This window comes from Erythranthe guttata, chromosome 9 (assembly GCF_056151865.1).
Source record: "Erythranthe guttata isolate IM_541 chromosome 9, IM_541, whole genome shotgun sequence".
Classification (NCBI taxonomy): Eukaryota; Viridiplantae; Streptophyta; class Magnoliopsida; order Lamiales; family Phrymaceae; genus Erythranthe; species Erythranthe guttata.
The window spans coordinates 12,281,881-12,306,428 of NC_142541.1; the positions used below are offsets into that span (position 1 = coordinate 12,281,881).

Consider the following 24,548-nt stretch of genomic DNA (forward strand, 5'->3'; position numbering starts at 1 on the left):
TAAAGTGTCCGATACGAAACGTGTCCGAAACTCTGACATTGATACATTAAGAAGTTGAAGTTTCGATAGTAACTCGAGTTAAATGTGAATATATTGCGTTATGTTGACTTTTAGACCATTGGAATTCTCAATTCATGTGAATTGTAGTGTTTGAGTAGACTTTCCTAAATCACAATGGCTATGTTTGGTAAGCTTTTGGGCTTCCATTTCCATTTTATTCTGGAGAAAAATGTTTTGGGATAAGAATTTGAAAATAAAATAAAGTTTGTTTGTGTTTTGAGAGGAGACAATTTGTACTGTAGCAAGTCAAATCATCTCTAAAAGGTGTTGGAAAAAGGTATTTTGGAAGAAGAAATTGAAGGATAAAGTGATTTTAGTTTGTAATTTAGTGAAGACAATTTTCACTGTAGCAGTCAAATCATGTCTGTTGGAGAGAGAAAAAATTGAATTCTTTTTGAGGAAAGTTTTTGAAAATATTTCAGAAAGATAATTTTATTTTGGGGAAAAAATGAAAAGAATTCGAGAAGCTTACCAAACATAGCCAATATTATCATCCTCCACTATAATTTATCTAACATTCCATCTCAATTTCCATTTTATACAAAATAAAATAAATCAAAATCCAAAATAATTCAGCCATGGCCATGATGAACTACTTCCATTGTTCCATATTCATCTTCTTTTTTCTCTCCAAGACTGCATTTTCAGAGAGGTGCCACCCAAATGACAAAAAAGCCCTCCTACAAATCAAGAAAGACCTCAACACTCCTCCAAACAGCAACCTCATCTCGTCGTGGGACTGGGACCCACTCGTCGACTGCTGCGACTGGGACAACATCGTCCGATGCGGCGGCGCCGCCAATCGGATCATCCTCTTCAACCTAATACTCGCCGATCTCAACCACCTTCCGATTCCGGCCGCCGTTTCCGACCTCGAATACCTCGAAGAACTGTACCTCCACTCGACGAATCTCACCGGAGAAATCCCGAAACAGATCACCAAACTCACTCATCTCAAATATCTCGACCTGAGATTCAATCATCTCTCCGGCAACATCCCTTCGTTCCTCAGCCGCCTCCAAACCCTAACATCGCTCGACTTGTCGTACAACAATTTCACCGGCTCTATCCCGGCGTCACTATCACAGCTTCCGAACCTCGATACTCTCTTCTTGAACCGGAACAAACTCACCGGAGAAATCCCGGGATCTTTCTCCGATTTCCGGCAGCCGAAATTCTATATCGACTTGTCCGGTAATCAGCTCGCCGGAGAAATCCCGAGTAGATTGGGAAATGTGGATTTTCAGGTGATTGATGTTTCTAGAAACAGGCTTGTAGGGGATATTTCTTTCTTGTTCGGGAAGAATAAGAGTTTGATATATGCCGATTTTTCGAGGAATTTGTTGGAGTTCGATTTCTCGAAAGTGGAGTATTTTCCGATGAGTTTGAGTACGTTGGATTTGAGCCATAATAGGGTTACGGGCAGGCTGCCCGAGGCGTTGGTTGAGTCGAATATCGGTCGTTTGAATGTGAGTTACAACAGGCTGTGCGGTCAGATTCCGGTGGGCGGGCAGCTGCAGGAGTTGGAAACTACGTCGTTTTTTCATAACATGTGTTTGTGTGGTCCACCGTTGCTAAAAAAATGCAAATGAATATCAATTTAATTAATTATCATGCCAAATTTGAATTACATGATTCTTGTCTTTCAATTTCTTTTGGGTAAAATACAACTACCCCGAGGTATGATCAAATTACGAAAACCCCTCTCATATTTGGGTAATTACAACCACCCCTCAACTATAAATATTTTTACACGTCTACCCTTGCGGTTTCAAATTTAATGGAATCTTCGAGATTATATGGAATATTATCACTTTTGTGCCCACTTAATCCCATTTGAACTCTACATTTTGAAACTGAATGATCATAATATGTGTTTTTTGGCTTCATGTATATATCAGATTGTGGTGCATCAGAAATTGTATTTTTACACAAAACGAGTACAAAACTAGAGCACATTCCACAAAATCTAGATGATTATGTTGAATTTGACACCATAAGGGTGGAGGTGTAAGAAAAAATCATAGTTGAGAGGTAAATGTAATTATTCAAACAATAGGAGTTTTTTCGTGTATTGACCATATCTCAGGGCTGATTGTAATTTACCCTTTTTTTTTACAAGTGCTTTGTATACACACGCTGCAATGCATATAGCTCCAAAGTGTCTGCCCAATTGGCCATGTTACTACACATTACTACATGATATGGCTATTATATATTATCTCAACTCTCTCTCTCTCTCTCTCTCTCTCTCTCTCTCTCTCTCTCTCTCTCTCTCTCTCTCTCTCATATCTTAATTTCTATCAAAGCTCCAAATTATATTGCAGACATGGCCACAACAATGCAGTACGGTTTCATATTTGTGCTGATCATCTTCTTTATCCTCTCGGCCAATATGGCAATTTCGGAGAGGTGCCACCCAAATGACAAAAAAGCCCTCCACAAAATTGTAACAGATCTCAGTAGTCCTAACCACATGATCTACGGGGACCCGAACACCGACTGCTGCGACTGGAACTTCGTCGTGACATGCGACGACGTAACCGATCGCGTCACCATCCTCGTTTTGCAAAAAGCCGATTTCAACCGTCCGATCCCGGCCGCGGTTTTCGACCTCGTATTCCTCGAAGAACTAATCTTACACAAGGCGAATTTCACGGGCCAAATCCCACAAGCCATTACCAATCTCTCTCGTCTCAAGATTCTCGATCTCAGCTGGAATCGTCGCTCAGGCAACATTCCGTCGTTCCTCAGCCAACTCAGCAAACTCAAACTCATCAAACTATCGTTCAACGATTTCACCGGTTCGATTCCGGACTCGCTTTCGCAGCTCCAGAACCTCACCGGTCTTTTCTTAGGCCGGAACAAACTCACCGGACAAATCCCGGGAGTCGTTTGCCGATTTCCAGCAGCAGAATTTCTACCTCCAGATGTCGCATAACAGCTCTCCGGCGAGATTCCGAAAAAAATGGGGCTTGCGAACTTTACCGATATCGATGTTTCTCGAAACAGGCTGGAAGGGGATATTTCGTTCATGTTTGGGAAGAACACGAGTTTGATTTACGCTGATTTTTCGAGGAATTTGCTGCGGTTTGATTTTTCGAAAGTGGAGTATTTTTCAAAGAGCTTGAGGGGTTTGGATTTGAACCATAACATGATCACGGGCAGCCTGCCCGTGGTGTTGGTTGACTCGAGTCTTGACCGGCTGAATGTGAGCTACAATCGGATGTGCGGTCGGATTCCGGTGGGCGGGAGGCTGCAGGAGCTTGAAACTACGTCGTATTTTCACAACCGGTGCTTGTGCGGTGCGCCGCTGCATGAATGTAAATGATTTTTTCGATTTTTTACGAATCTACAGTTAAACCTCTATAAATTAATACAGTCGGGACTAGAGAAATTCTATTAATTTAGCGAATTATTAAATTATCGAGTTAATAATTTAACACGTTTTTACAAAATTGGGACCGAGAGAAACTATTATTTAATCAAGGTTATTAATCTATCGAGTATTAATTTGTGGAGGTTTTACTGTAATTAATTAAATCCAGTAATTTGAATGTTAATTCGAAACTCTTGTTGACGATATATAAAATCGTTGCAGGAAAAGATAAAACCGTGTCGAAGTTGAAATGGGCCGGGCAAAGCTTTGTTACCAATTATGGCCATATTCAATACGACAACGATGTTCGTCTTGAATTAATATTAAATAATACATTCACTAACGACTTAAGTTTTTTGTTGAGATGGACATTCAACATTTTTCCGACTCTATTTTTTTGGAATTTTACAGTTTTCATCCTTTAAATTTGAATCGATTTCACATTTAGTCCCCCATATTTAATAAAAATATATTTGGTCCCTCACGTTTCAAAAATTCCACACTTTTAGTCATTTACGCCAATTTTCTATTAAAACTAACGGAATCAAATGTGTGTCCATCACTACCATAACTAACAGACTAAGGATAAATTGATCGAAATGACCAAAAGTATCAAATTATTGAAACATGAAAGGCCAAATATGTTTTTTTTTTAATATGAGGGACCAAATATAAAATCATTGCAAACTTAAGGGATGCAAAATGTAAATTTCCCCTTTATTCCGAAACAATTGCAATTTCTTATAAATTAATCCAGTGCATGCTTCGTATACAGACATTACATATAGCTCCAAAGTGCATGCAATTGGCCATGTTACAACACATTATTTCATTATATGGCTATAAATTCTCATTCTCTCTCTCTCTCTCTCTCTCTCTCTCTCTCTCTCTCTCTCTCTCTCTCTCTCTCACACATAAACTCATCCCTCCAAATGATTTTTCAATACAGTTTCATATTTGTGCTCTTCGTTTTGCTCTGCAGGTTGTTCATCTCTGACCACAAGTTCCATGTCGAATTAAAAAATGAAAAGTAATATATATATATAATATTCATTTTCTCATAATTACTAATTAATAATAAGTAGTCGGTATAGGAAAATGACATGAATAATTGATACTTTAGTTTTTCTATAGGTTTTTTTCCAGAATAGCGTAGACTTTTTTTTTATCATTATTGTGATATATATATATATATATACTTGCATTCTATCACTATAATAAGCTCGTGATTTCATTACCATTAGGCCTCTTTTGGTTTGATGTATGGGATAGATAACTTTCCTGGGATTATATAATTTTACACTATTCATGATTATATAGTAGCCAAAATTGTGAATTTGGTTTGTAGGATTTACTACTAAGGATAACTATAATGTAACTTTTGGTTTGGATGATAAGGACTGATAACATCTGCAATGACAAAATCACCCTTTCCATTTATGTACTGGTGATTTCATACTTGGATTTCATTTTATCTGTGTTTTTACGGAACAAGAAAAAAAAAACAATATACATATAATTTCTTTTTTGAAACGATGAAAAACTAAATTATGTTAATATAATGCATCAAGCTAATGGACAACTGAGACTGCTGCCAACAGATTACAAGTCATTATGAATCCAACTATTAGCAATGGTTTTTGCCTCTGAAATGATCCAAACCAAAAAATTACTACAAATTCATCCAAACTGGAAAGATAGAGAACAATAGTGAACCATTTTTAATGTTCATCTGGCTACACATTTAGATAACAACATTAAGTAAGGGTAAAATACAAGACAATCCACATCATTAAAGCTAGACAAATTGATCGTTTTAACAGATACATAAAAATAGCAGCTTTCGATCCAACAGTACAAATTAACTAAAAAGGAATTTAATAATACAACATTCTTGAATAATTTCACAAAGTTGACTTGTTTAGAAATGAAACTATGCATATATGCTCAAGGGTTCTGCCTGGTTCGAGGAAACAAGTCCACGCTCAGCGGTTGGCTAACCGATGATCAATTTCCTGAAATACAAAATTTTTGCAATCTAATTTAATTTGGAAAAATCCTAAAAGAAATTTTATGAATCGTGTTTCGCTTTTGTGTTGTATTATATTAATATCTAGGTAAGTAATTACCTTTCAGCACCATTGTGCTTGGTTTCATAAGAATATTTATTTTTTTAGCAATTTTTTTGAACTCACAGCATCGCCATAGTCGACCAAAACATGTCAACAAACACAGAGGATCATATATGTAATAATAACTTATTTATTAACCTTAAACAATGTGAGTATTTTTTTACCTGAAGGGTTCATCACCACATCACCAGCTTGTTTAATAGCAACCGTTGCATCAGGATAAAACACGTGGCTCATAATCTCCGAACTTTCAATTCCAAACATATGTCCAAGCCTCTTGAAAGACTCTTCGTACGACCCAAGAAACGACAGGTTAAGAGTCCGGCCTACATCTTCGGAAGCCAAGAACACTTTGCAGTGACCAGTGTCCAGCCCAATTTCAGACGAATGATAACCCGGTTTCCTAAAAAACTAGGCACCAGAACAATCCAATGAATGCATGGACCTGTAGATTTTGCATGCCCAATTTTATTGTTTTGCACCCATTCCCAAACATGAGCAGCAACTTTAATAATTCGAGAAGCACTCTTGGAAATTATCAAGAAACTCACCCGAGAACATATTTTTACTTCGAGCTGCATGAAAAGAATACCAAAGACAAAATTGTTAGAATTAATAATTTGCCAAATTTGAAACAAGATTAGCATGTAAAAACCAAAAGATATAAATATATTCCTTTTCAGATTCCACTAACAAGTTAATATCCAAATGGGCAATAGATATATGAAATAATAATAATATAAATAAAAAAAAGCAAGGAATCTACCCAAAAAAAAAATGTGAAGATTTAAAGTATGTATACAAATACACGCAACAAATTCTTCTAAAATCAAAGTGCCTTTTTGAAGAGTTACAAGAAATTTAAGTATAAAAAGGGACGGAGGAAAAATAATTTTGAGAAATACGACAAATTACTCCTCGTTCTCTTGCAAGGACTGACTGCGATATTGAGCAGATGTCTGAAAAATTCGAATTAAATTCACAAGATTTCGAATTCAATTTCCGAAAATTGTTCCAATTAGATGTGTAATCGATTTCATTGAAAGAAGAATCAAAGAAAAATACTTACCCATAACTTTCAGATATTTTAAGATCTACCCGTCGTTTGTTCGGAGGGTGTTGCTGTTGTCGCGCCAGAGAAAGGGGTTCGTCGGAGACCCACTGGTGAAGATGAGGAGCAGAAATTTGTGAAAGTGAGAAATTTTGTGTAAAGAATGATACATCTCAGACCCTTTTGGTCATTTCATCTTCACCCGTTATACTGATTGTACAATCCTACCTCAGAGGGTGGGATAATTTATCACCCATATGCATGATTCGGTACCGGGCCCTCAATCAATACCGGGTTTATGTCCCACATACCAAACGTCTGATTAAGGGTGACTATTCTGTCTATCACCCCTTATCCGCCAAACCAAAAGAGCCCTTAACGTACGTGACAGAATTAAACAATACTAGCTACTACATACATCCAACATTAATGGAGGTACTCTCCAAAGACAAAATCAAGCCATCATCTTTCAATCTTCACCAAAACCTTCAAAAAATAAAACTATCAAATTTAGATCAATTAGCTCCCCCGACATACGTCGGCCTCATTTTCTTCTACGAATCGATCATCGCTGAACCGTAACTTCGATCGATCCCAAATTTCTCAAAACCTTAAAGAATCCTTATCCAATGTCCTAACAAAATTCCATCCTCTGGCGGGAAGAATAAATCGAGAAGATTCTTGCATCGACTGCAACGACAATGGAGTAGTCTACGTTGAAACCCTAGCCCGGGCCCACATTTCTGAAGCCACCGAAAATCCAGATCTAACGTAACTAGTTAAATACGTCCCGTTAAGCGAAGCTAACAACCCGGAAGAAATCCCTCTTTGCATCCTGTTGGGTGCTAAATACCAACACGCAAGTGCACGTATCGCAAACAAGTAGTAAAAGTGGACTCGTGAGAGTCGGATGTCGATCCCACAGGGAATACTCAAACTATCTAATCCTAAGTACCAAATTCTAACAACTATGATTTTTATCCAGCCTACGCAAGTTTGTCAAATTAAATCAATTAAATAATTAAACTAATTAAGAAAGCAAATAATCCCGAGAAAATATCAATATAAAACGGATCTAGGATTTTATCTTCCCCCTATGCGATAATTCTTCACCCAATTAAACCTCTATCATGCAAGTTACAATTCCCGATTACTAACCCAAGACACGAAATTACTCATAACCCGCTGTCGCATGTATTATGAGTCTATTATTCATAAACGATTCACTATATGTCTATGCAAACCTAGTATGAATAAAGCATTAAAATAACAAGTCTCGTAAACGGCTACCTAAGGTATTATCTGTATGTCTACGATAATACATGCAATTAACACACTCATCCGGTGAAAACTACTCGAATGCTCTCCTATACTTGTTCTAATTATTAAAACGATCTGTCAATCAATTCTAACAATAACACATAGCAACATAAATTAGCTACTTTCATGCGCTAAATAAGATCAAATAGGAGAAATAATCGAAGAATTAAACTTGCATAAAAGTAGAAAAAGAGGTTCGAATTACCACACAGGGTTCCAACAAAATCCTAGAATAAAAACTTAGATACTCATGTTCTTAACGAAAAGCATAGTAAAAATACGAAAGTTCATAAAAATCCAGAAATAAAAGTAAAGGAAGAACTATGATGAAGATTCGTCAAGTCTTCGTCTTCGTTGCTCCGTTCTCTTGCTCCTCGATTGCGTGTGTAAAGATTGATTCCTAATTGTGTGCTTTTTGGCCTTTAAATAGGGTGCAAAAATATAAGAGGGCGGTTTCCTTGTGTAATTAAACTTCCTTCACTGCGCCCTTTCGTGAACCCGGACGCCCGTGCGAGAATTAGCCTTGAAATCCGGACGGCCGTCCGGCCTTTAATTCTTCAGAGTTTTGATTTTCTTACTTTTGGCCCACTTTTTCTCCGAATTTGCAATTTTTACCCCATAAGTTTCCAATTCTTCAATTTGTACCTAAAGTACAAATAATAACCATTTTAAGCACCAATTATCGTTAAAACACACCCAAAAGCTCCAATTAAAAGGTGCAATTAAGTGTAAAAATATACACTTAACACACCCCCAAACTTGAACTTTTGCTTGTCCTCAAGTAAAATCAATTTATGAGCACAAAACTCGACTATACATCTCATTACATAGATCGATTGATCAACTTCGCGTTTTCAGAAATTGCAATTATGATGACAATTCCTAGGTATTCGTAAGCTTAACATTCAACGGGACTTAGTCACTCACTATCACCAAAAACCACAAATCATACAATTGCTTCCAGTATCCAATATTTGCAAATTAAAGATAGAAATAATTTATACTTACATGCATATATTTGACTCCAAATACTCACCAAATTATTCTACTCAACTAATATTGAACATTAAGCTATTGGGATCATTGGGACTTTGTGGCTTTCAGATGTAAGGCTCTTTGGTTCGAGGTAGGAAATATGGGTATATGTGGCTATTGTTCTTGAATTGAGGTGATTACGCTGAAATTCGAAGTATAAGCGTTGAAACAATGTAATCACCTCTAAGGACTTTAGTCAACTCGATTCTCAAAAGTTCAAAAATCTCCACTTTTGCCCTTGAGACAATGGATCGAGCTTTCGACACAATTCAACAACTAGACCTTATTTCTCCCTTCTATTCTCTTCTTCTTCTTCTCTTCTTTCTTTTTTTTTTTTTTTTTTTTTTCGAAGAAGAAGAATTTTCGACCGAACTTCAAGGGATAATTATTCAAAAATCTCCACTTTTCTACCTTCTACATATTGGCTAAAAGAAAGAACACCTTTTCTCCGAGGCTCAAATCAAGGTTCTAAGGATAAATTCGATAAAAAGGTAGGCTCGAAAGGCTCAAACGGGTCAAAGAAGGCCCAAATCATATCCCAAATCACTCACACCCTATACTTCGTTTCATAAATGTCCTAAGGTGAGATTTAAAACCGAACAAAGCATGATTTAGCACAAATAAATTCCAAATTTAAAATACAAAACATTCAACCAAAGCAATGCACAAGGTGTGATTCCTAGCAATAATTCACTTCTACGTTCCGTTGAATCGAAAGCTAAACGAATATCTAATCCCTATCAACATAAAACAAGCAATCTCATCATCAAACATTGACCATCTCCCATCATCGTAATTCATCGATGCATCGATTCAAGCAAATTTTTTTTTTTTTTTTTTTTTTTTCAAAGCAAATAATAAAACGACAACTAAAACAAAAACTAAAGCATGCAAACTAACAAGCAAGTAAAACACAAATAAAACGCACATAAAAGAAAACAAATAATTAACCACCCCCAAACTTAAAATTCACATTGCCCTCAATGTGATTCGCCCGGAGTTTAAGGATAGAAAACACCTGTTTAAGCGTCTGGACCATCGTCGGGTTGCTCACCAACTCCACCATGCTCATGAGCATTATCATCATCCTCGTCCTCCAAGAGCTCGGGTACCGGCTCAAGAATCGGTGCGGGCAACGGGGCCGGTTCGGCGCACTCGGGAGTACCGCATGACAAATGGCGCACAATGGCTTGGAGCATCTTTCCCGACCACCGTTGAAGGGATTCGATTGTGCTCACCTTGTGCTCCACCGTGGCAAGCCGATTTCTAGTAATCACCAACTCTCGCTCCATTCTTCTTTGAAAACGGCGGTCCGAACTTGTGTTGGGCCCCTCGGGTGGAGCTAATGGTTGGTTGTCGACGGGTTGCTCGCCATCGTGGATGGGTGCCTTGAATTGTCGGGCCGCAAGGTTACTCATCGGCTTCCGAATCAGTGTGAGAATATCCGTCGTTTTGGTTGGGACCTTCGCCTTAATGCATAGGCCGGTAACGAGGCAAGGGAAATAGAACCCTTTGGAGTTGTTGATCATGGAGATCCAAAAACGGTCGGATATGATTTCGCCAATATTGATCGGTGTGCCCTTTAGAATGTAATATGCCAAAGCACACCGTTCGGGGTCCACGTGAGTCCACGAGCGGGTGGGGATGAGGTTGGCGCATATAAAAGTAAGGCACGCCTTGCCTATTTGGTGGATGCATTTCCACTCCAACTCGTATGCCTCCTCGGTTGAGAGTTCGGACCAAATTGGGGGCCCATCGCACAACACCTCGCCGAGTTGGTCTCTTGTTACCGCGAGTTGCATTTGTTCCCAATTGAATGGCTCATGTCGGAGGTTGTAGAAGGAGTTGATGGCCTTGGCACTCCAATCGACCCGCTTCCCTCGAACCGTGCTCGTCTTCCTATCTGAAGTTAGGAGAATGCGGGTGTTGGCGTAGAACTCGCGGACAAAAGATAAGTTGATTGACTCCGCCGGTTCCAATAAAGACTGCCACCCTCGTCGTAGGAATTCTTGGTGCAACGGTGCAAATTGCGGAAGGGTGATCTCATATGCGCGCTCCGTCACAAGTTTCTTCACTCTTTGTTTTTCAAAACGAGCCTTGGCGCCTTCGACACAAAAAGAATCGTCATCGGGGGTTGGAATTTGATCGGCTTTCTTGCCCTTCCCCTTGCCTTTTGAATTGCCTTCGCCTTGTGAGGTGCCCTCTCCGTCACGTCCTCTTTTCCCCATGATATGTGAATGTGCGTGTGGAAGGGATTTGAAGTGAATTGATGGGCAAAATTTCCCCCAAACTTGACTCGGGCAAATCGTCGAACACCTTGTGGGCGTTCTTGGTGGAATGGGTTTTTAGAGAAAATTGCACCGTTCTTGAATCCTCCCTGCGCAAATCGACAACAAACCACCTTGAGTAAGTAATATATGTGTGTAGTTGGTGAATTTTAGGTGAGATTTGTCAAAGAAAAGGGAAAATTTCGAAAGAGGAAGGCTAGGGTTCGAAGTGGGGGAGAGAGGGGATTTGAAATTATGAAAATTGTGGTGTGAAAATCCCTTTTTAATATGCCCGGTTTTTTTATTCGCACGGCCGTGCGAGATTTAGGTGAAAAATCCGCACGGCCGCGCCCTTTCTCAGAATTGGGCAGTAGCCTCTTCAAATCTCGGACGGCCGTGCGAGATTTAGGTGTAAAATCCGCACGGCCGCGCCCTTTTCCGATTTTATACAGTAGATTCTCTAATTCTCAAACGGCCGTGCGAATTTTCAGTTATTTTTTTTCACACGGCCGCGCCCCTCGCTGATTTTATCCAGTAGCACCTCTAAAATCTCACACGGCCGTGTGAGATTTCTGCCTTTTTTCTTGCACGGCCGTGTGAGTAATTGCAGAAATTGCAATTTAACCCCTGAAAAATAAAAACTTCTTATTAGTGCCCCTGAAACTCTTTTTTTTTTTTTTTTTTTTTAAGTTAAAATAAAATAAAAACTAAAACTAACAAGATAAATAAAAAAAAATTAAAATAAAAAAAAAATTAAAGAAAGAAAAACGAAATCTCGGGTTGCCTCCCGAGAAGCGCTAAGTTTACAGTCTTCAGCCGGACTTTGTCTGCTTCTTTGTTCAAGCTAACGTGACCGAAGTCACTTGGCGATTGAATTCCCCTCCACGATAATGCTCGTTTGATTCTTTAGGTGGCCACATGCTCCTTGCACGTTCATCACCATTAGCACCCTAACTCTTTTGACTATCTTTCGGAGAAGTTGAAATTGAGCCCACACAATAAACTTTCTCCTTCCGAGTCCCCTTTGCGTCATCATCTCCTGCACTCAACGATGCTTTCCCATGGTCCAAGATCGAAACATCAACTTTTTCATAATTTGTAAAATCCATAAGATCAATAGTAAAGCACTCATTATTATCGAAGGGATTTTTACTAAAAACATTAAATTTGATCTTTTGATCATGCACCATCATTGTAAGATCACCACTAGCACAATCAATTAGAGTTTTCGAAGTGGCTAAAAACGGTCTCCCTAAAATAAGAGGTATCTCCCTATCTTCATCTATATCGAGAACAACAAAATCAACCGGGAAGATAAATTTGTTCACCTTTACTAGCACATTCTCTAAAATACCTTTTGGGTAAACTAAAGACCTATCGGCTAATTGAAGAGTTATAGCCGTAGGTTCAATCTCACCTAACCCAAGATTTTTATAAGTGGAATAAGGCATAAGATTAATGCTAGCACCTAAATCAATGAGCGATCTAAAATTTTTACCTCCTATAGTACAAGGGATAGTGAACTTACCTGGATCGCCGAGTTTTTGTGGAAGGGGCCGTGTGAGAATTGCACTGCATTGCTCCGTGAGTTGGATCATCTCGTTCCCTTGCAATTTCTTCCTCTTTGTCACGAGATCCTTGAGGAATTTCACCCACTTTGGCATCTTTTGAAGGGCTTCAATAAACGGGATATTTATGTGGATTTCCTTCAATTTGTCCAAAAATCTTTGATAATCGGCATCGAGCTTCTTCTTTATAAGCTTCTGAGGATATGGAATTGGAGGGGCTCGTGACTTCACTGTGGATGATAGTGGCTCTTCATGAGTTGCTTCTTTTTCCCCAATTACGCCCGGCTTCTCGATTACCGTGTTTTGCTTCTCTTTTCGTGGGGCTTCCTCCAATTGTCTCCCATTCCTTAAACTCACAGCGTTGCACTGCTCGACGTTGTTCTTCCGAGGATCTTCCGTATTCGACGGAAGTGCTCCCGATGGCCTCGCGGTTAGCTGGGTTGCAAGTTGACCCATTTGTGTTTCCAAATTTCGGATGGAGACTTGGGTGGTTGTCATAAATTGCGCCAAGATATTTGCGAGATCTCCGCCTTGAGGCGGATTTTGGAATCCGGGAGCTGGTCGTGAATAATTAGGCGGTTGACCTTGAGGTGGTGCTTGCCTTTGTCCTTGCTGATTTCCTCCCCACCCAAAGTTAGGGTGATCCTTCCATCCCGGATTATACGTGTTGGAGTACGGGTTCCTCTGTTGTCGGTTGGTGTCATGCACATAATTCAGAGACTCCGTTTCTTCTATGCGCTGGTCGGGGGCTTGGACTGCATGGACTTGCTGAGTTTGTAAAGCCGCTACTTGCTTTGATAGCTTCTCTAACTGGGCCGTGATTGCAGTGACCCCGTCTAACTCCAAAATTCCACCCGTTTTAACGGCTCCGCTGTTTGACCGATCCGATGCCCGCATGTATTTATTTCTGGCGATTCGCTCCAAAAGTTCGTATGCTTCGTCGTAGGTCAAACTCATGAACATTCCTCCAGCTGCAGAGTCGAGCACGGTTCTCGAGTTGTCTTGCAATCCATCGTAAAATATTTGCAGTTGGCGCCATTCTTGAAGTCCGTGATTCGGGCACCTCCTTATTAATTGCTTGAACCGCTCCCACGTCTCGAATAATGCTTCACCAGCTTCTTGTATGAAGTTTTGAATTTCTCTCCGGATTCTCTCAGTTTTTGTTGGGGAGTTGTATGTGTTCATGAAAAGTTGTGCTAGCTGGGCCCAAGACGAGATGGAGTGCAGTGCGCAAGTTTGTAACCATTCTCGGGCTGCGCCTTGTAAGGAGTGCTTGAACAGGCGGAGTTGCAGTGCTTCTGGTGTTACTCCGTTCATCTTGTGCGAATCACACGTTTCGAGAAAGTTGACCAAGTGGAGATGTGGATCTTCGTGAGCCAATCCGCTGAATAACCCATTGTTTTGGAGCATAGTGAGGAGTCCCGCTCGAATTTCGAAATTGTTGGCTTCAATGGGGGGCTGCTGGATGCTTGATTGAAACCCATTAAGTGTTGGAACGGTGTACTCATGCAGTGCTCGTTGACGAGGTGGTGGATTAATTAGCTGGCGTTGCTCTTGCTCGTTGACGACTTCTCTCGCCACATTCGGTGGGCGCCCTTGGTTATCTCCCCCACGATTAATCTCTTCTTCCATTGTTGCGGGAGCGTTTTGAGCTAACCGTTGATTTCTCCTGGCTTGCCTAAACGTTCGCTCAATTTCGGGATCGAGAGGTAGCAAGCTCGTGTCGTGTCCTCTTCGCATAAAAGGTACCTAAAACAAAATAATAAAAATAAAATAATTAAATAAAATAAATAAAATGGCTGAAGTAAGAAAAATTGCTCAAATTCAATATTAGGATAAATAAATAATTTAGCCGTATTCCACGGCAACGGCGCCAAAAACTTGTTGGGTGCTAAATACCAACACGCAAGTGCACGCAAACAAGTAGTAAAAGTGGACTCTTGAGAGTCGGATGTCGATCCCACAGGGAATACTCAAACTATCTAATCCTAAGTACCAAATTCTAACAACTATGATTGTTATCCAGCCTACGCAAGTTTGTCAAATTAAATCAATTAAATAATTAAACTAATTAAGAAATCAAATAATCCCGAGAAAATATCAATATAAAACGGATCTAGGATTTTATCTTCCCCCTATGCGATAATTCTTCACCCAATTAAACCTCTATCATGCAAGTTACAATTCCCGATTACTAACCCAAGACACGAAATTACTCATAACCCGATGTCGCGTGTATTATGAGTCTATTATTCATAAACGATTCACTATATGTCTATGCAAACCTAGTATGAATAAAGCATTAAAATAACAAGTCTCGTAAACGGCTACCTAAGGTATTATCTGTATGTCTACGATAATACATGCAATTAACACACTCATCCGGTAAAAACTACTCGAAGGCTCTCCTATCCTTGTTCTAATTATTAAAACGATATGTCAATCAATTCTAACAATAACACATAGCAACATAAATTAGCTACTTTCATGCGCTAAATAAGATCAAATAGGAGAAATAATCGAAGAATAAAACTTGCATAAAAGTAGAAAAAGAGGTTCGAATTACCACATAGGGTTCCAACAAAATCCTAGAATAAAAACTTAGCTACTCATGTTCTTAACGAAAAGCATAGTAAAAATACGAAAGTTCATAAAAATCCAGAAATAAAAGTAAAGGAAGAACTATGATGAAGATTCGTCAAGTACTCTTCGTCTTCGTTGCTCCGTTCTCTTGCTCCTCGATTGCGTGTGTAAAGATTGATTCCTAATTGTGTGCTTTTTGGTATAAGAGGACGGTTTCCTTGTGTAATTAAACTTCCTTCACTGCGCCCTTTCGTGAACCCGGACGCCCGTGCGAGAATTAGCCTTGAAATCCGGACGGCCGTCCGGTCTTTAATTCTTCAGAGTTTTGATTTTCTTACTTTTGGCCCACTTTTTCTCCGAATTTGCAGTTTTTACCCCATAAGTTTCCAATTCTTCAATTTGTACCTAAAATACAAATAATAACCATTTTAAGCACCAATTATTTTAAAAACACACCCAAAAGCTCCAATTAAAAGGTGCAATTAAGTGTAAAAATATACACTTAACACATCCAAGTCAACTTCTTCGGTTGTGGAGGTTTTGCGGTAGGCGTGTGCATTTCACACAAAATAGCCGATATTAAGTCGTTGGTTTTTTTCATGAATTCTTGGGCAGATGCATGCATAAATAATGAAGTAGAAGAAAAAAACCCGCCGCCTAACTTCGATCTATCGTCTCATTTTCCACTGTTGGATCTATCGAAATTATCTTCCGAAAATGCCCCTCCGACGGACGTTAATATGGTCACAAAAAGGTTTGAGTTCGATAAGGATACGTTGCTCGTGCTAAAAAAATACGGGGTTAGTTCAAAAGTAACAAACCCTAGTAAAATTGAAGCCGTCACAGCTTTTCTATGGAAAAGTTTTATTGTTTCCACCTGTTAAGTGTATATTTATACACTTAATTATACCTTTTAATTGGAGCTTTTGGTGTGTTTTAATGATAATTGGTGCTTAAAATGGCTATTATTTGTATTTTAGGTGCAAATTGAAGAATTGGCAACTTTTGGGGTGAAAACTGCAAATTCAGAGAAAAAGTGGGCCAAAAGTGAAAAAATCAGAAATCTGGAGAATTAAAGACCGCACGGCCGTGCGGATTTTAGTTCAAAATCTCACACGGCCGTCCGGAAGGTCGTGATGGCGCAGTGAAGGAATTTTAATTACACAAGGAAACCCGCCCTATTATAGTTTTGCACCCTATTTAAAGGCCACAAGCACACAATTAGACCTATCTTTTTTATCTTTTACCTTTCATCTTTATTTTAGTTTTTAGCTTTTATCTTTCGACACGCAATCAAGGAGCAAGAACGAAGACGAAGACTTGACGACTCTTCATTATAGTTCTCCTCTTTTATTGTTTTTATGATTTTTCGTATTTTCATTATGTTTTCCGTAACGAACATGAGTAGCTAAGTTTTTATTCTAGGATTTTATTGGAACCCTATGTGGTAATTCGAACCTATTTTTCTACTTTTATGCAAGTTTAATTCTTCGATTATTTCTTCTATCTTGATTTTATTTAGTGCATGAGCGTAGCTAACTTATGTTGCTATTTGTTATTGTTAGAATTGATTGACAGATCGTTTTAATAATTAGAACAGGGATAGAAGAGCCTTCGAGTAGTTTTTCACCGAATGTGTGTGTTAATTGCATGTATTATCGTAGACATACAGATAATACCTTAGGTAGCCGTTTACGAGACTTGCTATTTAATGCTTTATTTATACTAGGTTTGCATAGACATATAGTGAATCTTTTATGAATAATAGGTTTATAGCGCAGCGACAGCTGGTTATGAATAATTTCGTGTCTTGGGTTAATAATCGGGAATCGTAACTTGCATGATAGGAGATTAATCGGGTGAAGAATTATCGCATAGGGGGAAGATAAAATCCTAGATCCGTTTTATATTGATATTTTCTCGTGTTTAATTGCTTTCTTAATTAGTTTACTTTATTTAGTTAATTAAATTGACAACCCTGCGTAGGCTGGATAAAAATCATAATTGTTAGGATTTGGTACTTAGGATTAAATAATTTGCGTATTCCCTGTGGGATCGACATCCGACTCTCACGAGTCTACTTTACTACTCGTTTGCGATACGTACACTTGCGTGTTGGTATTTAGCACCCAACAAGTTTTTGGCGCCGTTGCCGGGGAATACGGCTAAATTATTTATTTATCCTAATATTAAATTTGAACAATTTTTCTTACTTCAGCCAAATTTTTTTTATTTTATTTAATTATTTTTTTTTTATTTTGTTTTAGGTACTTTTTATGCGAAGAGGACACGACACGAGCCTGCTACCTCTTGATCCCGAAATTGAGCGAACGTTTAGGCAAGCCAGGAGAAATCAACGGTTAGCCCAAAACAATCCGGCAACGATGGAGGACGAGAATAATCGTGGAGAAGGTGACCAAAGGCGCCCACCGAATGTGGCAAGAGAAATCGTCAACGAGCAAGAGCAACGCCAGCTGATTAATCCACCGCCTCGTCAACGAGCACTGCATGAGTACACCGTCCCGACACTCAATGGGTTCCAATCAAGCATCCAGCAGCCCCCCATTGAAGCCAACAATTTCGAGATTCGAGCGGGACTCCTCACGATGCTCCAAAACAATGGTCTTTTCAGCGGATTGGCTCATGAAGATCCACATCTTCACTTGGTCAACTTTCTCGAAACGTGTGACTCGCACAAGATGAACGGAGTAACACCCGAAGCACTGCAACTCCGCCTGTTCAAGCACTCCCTACAAGGAGCAGCCCGAGAATGGTTGCAAACTCGCGCACCGCACTCCATCTCGTCTTGGGCCCAGCTAGCGCAACTTTTCATGAACACATACAACTCCCCAACAAAAACTGAGAGAATCCGGAGAGAAATTCAAAATTTCATACAAGAAGCCGGTGAAGCACTATTCGAGACGTGGGAGCGGTTCAAGCAGCTAGTAAGGAGGTGCCCGAATCATGGACTTCAAGAGTGGCGCCAATTGCAAATATTTTACGATGGATTGCAAGACAACTCGAGAACCGTGCTCGACTCTGCAGCTGGAGGTATGTTCATGAGTCTAACCTATGACGAAGCATACGAACTCTTGGAGCGGATCGCTAGAAACAAATACATGCGGGCATCGGACCGGTCGAATAGCGGAACAGTCAAGACGGGAGGAATTTTGGAGTTAGACGGAGTCACTGCAATCACAGCCCAATTGGAGAAGCTATCGAAGCAAGTAGCGGCTTTGCAGACTCAGCAAGCCCATGCAGTCCAAGTTCCCAACCAGTACGTAGAAGAAACGGAGTCTCTGAATTATGTGCATGACACCAACCGACAACAGAGGAACCCGTACTCCAACACGTACAACCCCGGATGGAAAGATCACCCTAACTTTGGGTGGGGAGGAAATCAGCAAGGACCAAGGCAAGCACCACCTCAAGGTCAACCGCCTAATTATTCACGACCAGCGCCCGGATTCCAAAATCCGCCTCAAGCCCAACCTCAAGGAGGAGATCTCGCAAACATCTTGGCGCAATTTATGACAACCACCCAAGCCTCCATCCGCAATTTAGAAACACAGATGGGTCAACTTGCAACCCAACTAACAGCGAGGCCATCGGGAGCACTGCCATCAAACACGGAAGATCCTCGGAAGAACAACGTCGAGCAGTGCAACGCCGTGAGTTTAAGGAACGGGAGACAATTGGAGGAGGCCCCACGAAAGGAGAAGCAAAACACGGTAATCGAGGAGCCGAATGAGATTGAGGAAAAAGAAGCAACTCGCAAGGAACCGCCATCTCCCACAGTGATCTCACGAGTCCCTCAAGTCCCATATCCTCAAAAGCTTCAAAAGAAGAAGCTCGATGCCGAGCACCAAGGATTCTTGAACAAGCTGAAGGAAATCCACATCAATATTCCTTTTATCGAAGCCATTCAAAAGATGCCAAAGTGGGTGAAATTCCTCAAGGAGCTCGTAACAAAGAGGAATAAATTGCAAGGGAATGAGATCATCCAACTCACGGAGCAATGCAGTGAAATTCTTGTACGACCCCTTCCACAAAAACTCGGCGATCCAGGTAAGTTCACTATCCCTTGCACTATCGGAGGTAGAAATTTTAGGTCGCTCATTGATTTAGGTGCCAGCATTAATCTCATGCCTTATTCCATTTACAAAAATCTTGGGTTAGGTGAGATTGAACCAACGGCTATAACCCTTCAATTAGCCGATAGGTCTTTAGTTTACCCAAAAGGTATTCTAGAGAACGTGCTAGTAAAAGTGAATAAATTTATTTTCCCTGTGGATTTCGTTATACTTGATATAGATGAAGATAGGGAGATACCTCTTATTCTAGGAAGGCCGTTTTTAGCCACGTCGAAAACTCTAATTGATTGTGCTAGTGGTGATCTTTCAATGACAGTGCACGATCAAACGATCAAATTTAACGTTTTTAGCACTAATAAAAATCCATGTGATGATAATGATTGTTATGCTATTGATCTTGTGGATTTTACAAATCATGACGATTTTGACGTTTTGATCTTAGACCATGGGAAAGGATCTTTGAGTGCAGGAGATGGTGGCGGAAAAGATAGTCGGACGGAGCAAGTTTATTGTGCTAGTTCAATTTTAACTCCGCCGAGGGACAGTCAAAAGAGTTGGGATGATAACAATGATGAACGTGCAAGGTGGATGTGGCCACCTAACGAACCAAACGAGCATTATTGGGGAGAGGGATGCAATCGCCAAGTGACTTCGGTCACGTTAGCTTGAACAAAGAAGCAGACAAAGTCTGGCAGAAGACTGTAAACTTAGCGCTTCTCGGGAGGCAACCCGAGCTTTCGTTTTTTTTTTTTTTTATTTTATTTTATGTCACTTTAATTTTTTAAGTTTTGCTTTTATTTCATTTTATAAAAAAAAAAAAAAAAAAAAAAAAAAAAAAAAAAAAAAAAAAAAAAGTTTCAGGGGCACTAATAAGAAGTTTTTATTTTTCAGGGCCTTAAATGCAATTATTGAAACTTGTCAAACGGCCGTGCGGATAAAGACTTGGAATCTCGCACGGCCGTCCGAGAAGCGGACGATGCTACTGCCCAAAATCAGCATTTCACACGGCCGTGCGGATTTTAGGCCAAAATCTCGCACGGCCGTCCCAGATTCAAAGGGACCACTGTACAAATTGACATTTTGGCACGGCCGTGCGGATTTTAGGCCAAAAATCCCGCACGGCCGTCCGAAGGGAAAAACGGGGCATTTTAAATAAGGGTTTTCAAAACTCCAATTTTCACAAATTCCAAACCCTCTTTCTCTCCACTTCGAACTCCCCCCCTATTTTTAAATTTTTCGATTTTCTTGACAAATTTCACCAGAAATTCACCAATTGCACACACATAATACGTAAACTTAGTTGTTTGTTGCTAATTTGTGCAGGGGGTTCAAGAAAAGTGCAAATTTCTCCAAAAATCCATTCCACCAAGAACGCCCACAAGGTGTTCGACGAATTGTCCGACTCAAGTTTGGGGGAAATTTTGCAAAGCAATCCACTCCTAATCCCTTCTACACACATTCGCAAGTCATGGGGAAACGAGGACGTGACGGGGAGGGCACTTCACATGGCGAGGGAACTTCAAAAGGCAAGGGGAAGGGCAAGAAAACCGACCAAATTCCGACACCCGACGATGACGCTTTTTGTGTCGAAGGCGCTAGTGCTCGCTTCGAGAAGCAAAAGGGGAAGAAACTAGTGACGGAGCGTGCCTACGAAATCACCCTTCCACAATTTGCCCCGTTACATCAAGAATTCCTACGACGAGGGTGGCAAGCACTATTGGAACCGGAGGGTTCAATCAACCTATCATTGGTCCGCGAGTTCTACGCCAACAACCATATCCACCTCACAGAGGAGCGGACCGTGAGCACTGTTCGAGGCAAGAGGGTCGAGTGGAATGCCTACGACATCAATTCCTTCTATCACCTCCGACACATGACACCATTCAATTGGGGGCAACTGCAACTTGCAGTCACACGAGATCACATCGCCGAGGTGTTGTGCGATGGACCCCCCATTTGGTCCGAACTATCTACCGAAGAAAAGTACGAGTTAGAGTGGAAATGCATCAACCAAGTAGGCAAGGCGTGCCTCACGTTCATATGTGCCAACCTCATTCCCACCCGCTCGTGGACTCGCGTGGACCCCGAACGGTGTGCTTTGGCATACTACATCCTCAAGGGCACCCCGATCAACATTGGCGTCATCATATCCGGCCGATTTTGGACCTCCATGGTCAACAACTCCAAGGGGTTTTATTTCCCTTGCCTCATTACCGGCTTATGCAAGAAGGCGAAGGTCCCAACCAAACCGACGGACATTTTCACATCAATTCGGAATCCGATGAATGACCTTGCGGCCCGGCAATACAAGGCACCCATCCAAGATGGCGAGCAACCAGTCGAGAACCAACCAATAACTCCACCCGAGGGTCCAAGCACAAGTTCGGACCGGCGATTTCAAAGACGAATGGAGCGTGAGTTGGTGATCACGAGAAATCGGCTTGCCACGGTGGAGCACAAGGTGAGCACGATCGAGTCCCTCCAACGGTGGTCGGGAAGGATGCTTCAAGCCATTGTGCGACATTTGGCGTGCGGCAATCCCGAGTGCACCGAACCGGCTCCTTTGCCCGCACCGATCCTTGAACCGGTACCCGAGCTTTCGGATGAGGAAGATGATGGTGATGCTCTTGCACATGGTGGAGTTGGAGCGCAACCCGACGATGGTCCGGACGCTTAAAAACAGGTGTTTTCTATCCTTAAACTCCGGGCAAATCACATTGAGGGCAATGTGAATTTTAAGTTTGGGGGTGGTTAATCACTTGTTTTCGTTTATGTGCGCTTTATGTGTGTTTTATTTTTTTATTTATTTTGCATGCTTTAGTTTTTGTTTTAGTTGTCGTTTTATTATTTTCGTTTTTATTATGAAAAAAAAAAAAAAAAAAAAATAAAAAAATAAAAAATAAAAAAAAATAAAAAAAAATTTTGTTCGATGCATCGATGAATTACGATGATGGTAGATGGTCAATGTTTGATGATGAAACTACTTGTTTTATGTTGATAAGGAGTATGTATTTGTTTAGCTTTCGATTCAACGGAACGTAGAAGTGAATTATTGCTAGGAATCACACCTTGTGCATTGCTTTGGTTGAATGTTTTGCATTTTAAATTTGGAATTTATTTGTGCTCAATCATGCTTTATTCGGTTTTAAATCTCACCTTAGGACATTTATGATACGAAGTGTTGTTAATAAGTGATTTGGGATATGATTTGGGCCTTCTTTGAACCGTTTGAGCCTTTCAAGCCTACCTTTAAATTTTTATCCTTAGAACCTTGATTTGAGCCTCGGAGAGAAAAGGTGTTCTTTCTTTTAGCCAATATGTAGAAGGTAGAAAAGTGGAGATTTTTGAATAATTATCCCTTGGGGTCGGTCGAAAAAATTCTTATAAGATCTTTCTTCTTCTTCTTCGAAAAAAAAAAAAAAAAAAAAAAAAAAAAAAAAAATTAAAAAAATAGAAGAAGAAGAATAGATTATAAGGGAGAAATAAGGACTAGTTGTTGAGTTGTGTTGAAAACTCGATCCATTGCCTCAAGGCAAAAGTGTTGACGTGTGAATTTTGGAGAATCGAGTTTATTTAAGTCCCTAGAGGTGAATTCATTGTTTCAAACGCCTATCTTTCAAATTTTGGCGTAATCACCTCAATTCAAGAAAATTAGCCACATATACCCATATTACCTACCTCGGACCAAAGAGCCTAACAATTGAAAGCCGCAAAGTCCCAATGATCCCAATAGCTTATTGTTCAATATTAGTTGAGTAAAATAATTTGGTGAGTATTTGGAGTCAAATATATGCATGTAAGTACAAATTCTTTCTATCTTTAACTTGTAAATATTGGATACTTGAAGCAATTGTATGATTTGTGGTTTTTGGTAATAGTGAGTGACTAAGTGCCGTTGAATGTTAAGCTTGCGAATACCTATGAATTGTCATCATAATTGCAAGTTCTGAAAACGCGAAGTTGACCCATCAATCTATGTAATGAGATGTATGGTTTTGTTTTGTGTTCTTAATTTGATTTTACTTGAGGACAAGCAAAAGTTCAAGTTTGGGGGTGTGTTAAGTGTATATTTATACACTTAATTATACCTTTTAATTGGAGCTTTTGGTGTGTTTTAATGATAATTGGTGCTTAAAATGGCTATTATTTGTATTTTAGGTGCAAATTGAAGAATTGGCAACTTTTGGGGTGAAAACTGCAAATTCAGAGAAAAAGTGGGCCAAAAGTGAAAAAATCAGAAATCTGGAGAATTAAAGACCGCACGGCCGTGCGGATTTTAGTTCAAAATCTCACACGGCCGTCCGGAAGGTCGTGATGGCGCAGTGAAGGAATTTTAATTACACAAGGAAACCCGCCCTATTATAGTTTTGCACCCTATTTAAAGGCCACAAGCACACAATTAGACCTATCTTTTTTATCTTTTACCTTTCATCTTTATTTTAGTTTTTAGCTTTTATCTTTCGACACGCAATCAAGGAGCAAGAACGAAGACGAAGACTTGACGACTCTTCATTATAGTTCTCCTCTTTTATTGTTTTTATGATTTTTCGTATTTTCATTATGTTTTCCGTAACGAACATGAGTAGCTAAGTTTTTATTCTAGGATTTTATTGGAACCCTATGTGGTAATTCGAACCTATTTTTCTACTTTTATGCAAGTTTAATTCTTCGATTATTTCTTCTATCTTGATTTTATTTAGTGCATGAGCGTAGCTAACTTATGTTGCTATTTGTTATTGTTAGAATTGATTGACAGATCGTTTTAATAATTAGAACAGGGATAGAAGAGCCTTCGAGTAGTTTTTCACCGAATGTGTGTGTTAATTGCATGTATTATCGTAGACATACAGATAATACCTTAGGTAGCCGTTTACGAGACTTGCTATTTAATGCTTTATTTATACTAGGTTTGCATAGACATATAGTGAATCTTTTATGAATAATAGGTTTATAGCGCAGCGACAGCTGGTTATGAATAATTTCGTGTCTTGGGTTAATAATCGGGAATCGTAACTTGCATGATAGGAGATTAATCGGGTGAAGAATTATCGCATAGGGG

General features: G+C 39.8%; 1 protein-coding gene, 1 long non-coding RNA gene, 1 other non-coding gene and 1 pseudogene across 5 annotated transcripts; 3 read left to right on the top strand and 1 right to left on the bottom strand.

Annotated features, from left to right (window-relative positions):
* Positions 1-559: 559 nt before the first annotated feature.
* LOC105974032 (polygalacturonase inhibitor pseudogene) lies at positions 560-1,687 on the top strand (annotated as a pseudogene). The gene has a single exon (XR_016033452.1). The product of XR_016033452.1 is annotated as a polygalacturonase inhibitor pseudogene (transcript).
* A 548-nt stretch (positions 1,688-2,235) lies between these two features.
* Positions 2,236-3,506, top strand: LOC105974029 (polygalacturonase inhibitor). The gene is given in 3 exon segments (XM_012999070.2): positions 2,236-2,947; positions 2,949-3,000; positions 3,003-3,506. Coding segments are annotated over 3 exon segments (999 nt in total). The 5' UTR covers positions 2,236-2,389; the 3' UTR covers positions 3,392-3,506.
* A 1,794-nt stretch (positions 3,507-5,300) lies between these two features.
* LOC105954241 (uncharacterized) lies at positions 5,301-6,994 on the bottom strand. 2 transcript variants are annotated; one of them, XR_016033454.1, is made up of 3 exons: positions 6,641-6,994; positions 5,569-6,146; positions 5,301-5,454 (listed from the first exon to the last, which is right to left on the bottom strand). It is a non-coding gene; the product is annotated as an uncharacterized LOC105954241 (long non-coding RNA). The 2 variants fall into 2 exon arrangements; XR_016033453.1 differs by lacking the exon at positions 6,641-6,994 and having other exon boundaries at positions 5,569-6,623.
* A 6,863-nt stretch (positions 6,995-13,857) lies between these two features.
* Positions 13,858-13,962, top strand: LOC148768119 (small nucleolar RNA R71). Its single transcript, XR_016033701.1, has one exon. It is a non-coding gene; the product is annotated as a small nucleolar RNA R71 (small nucleolar RNA).
* The last annotated feature ends 10,586 nt before the right edge of the window (positions 13,963-24,548 follow it).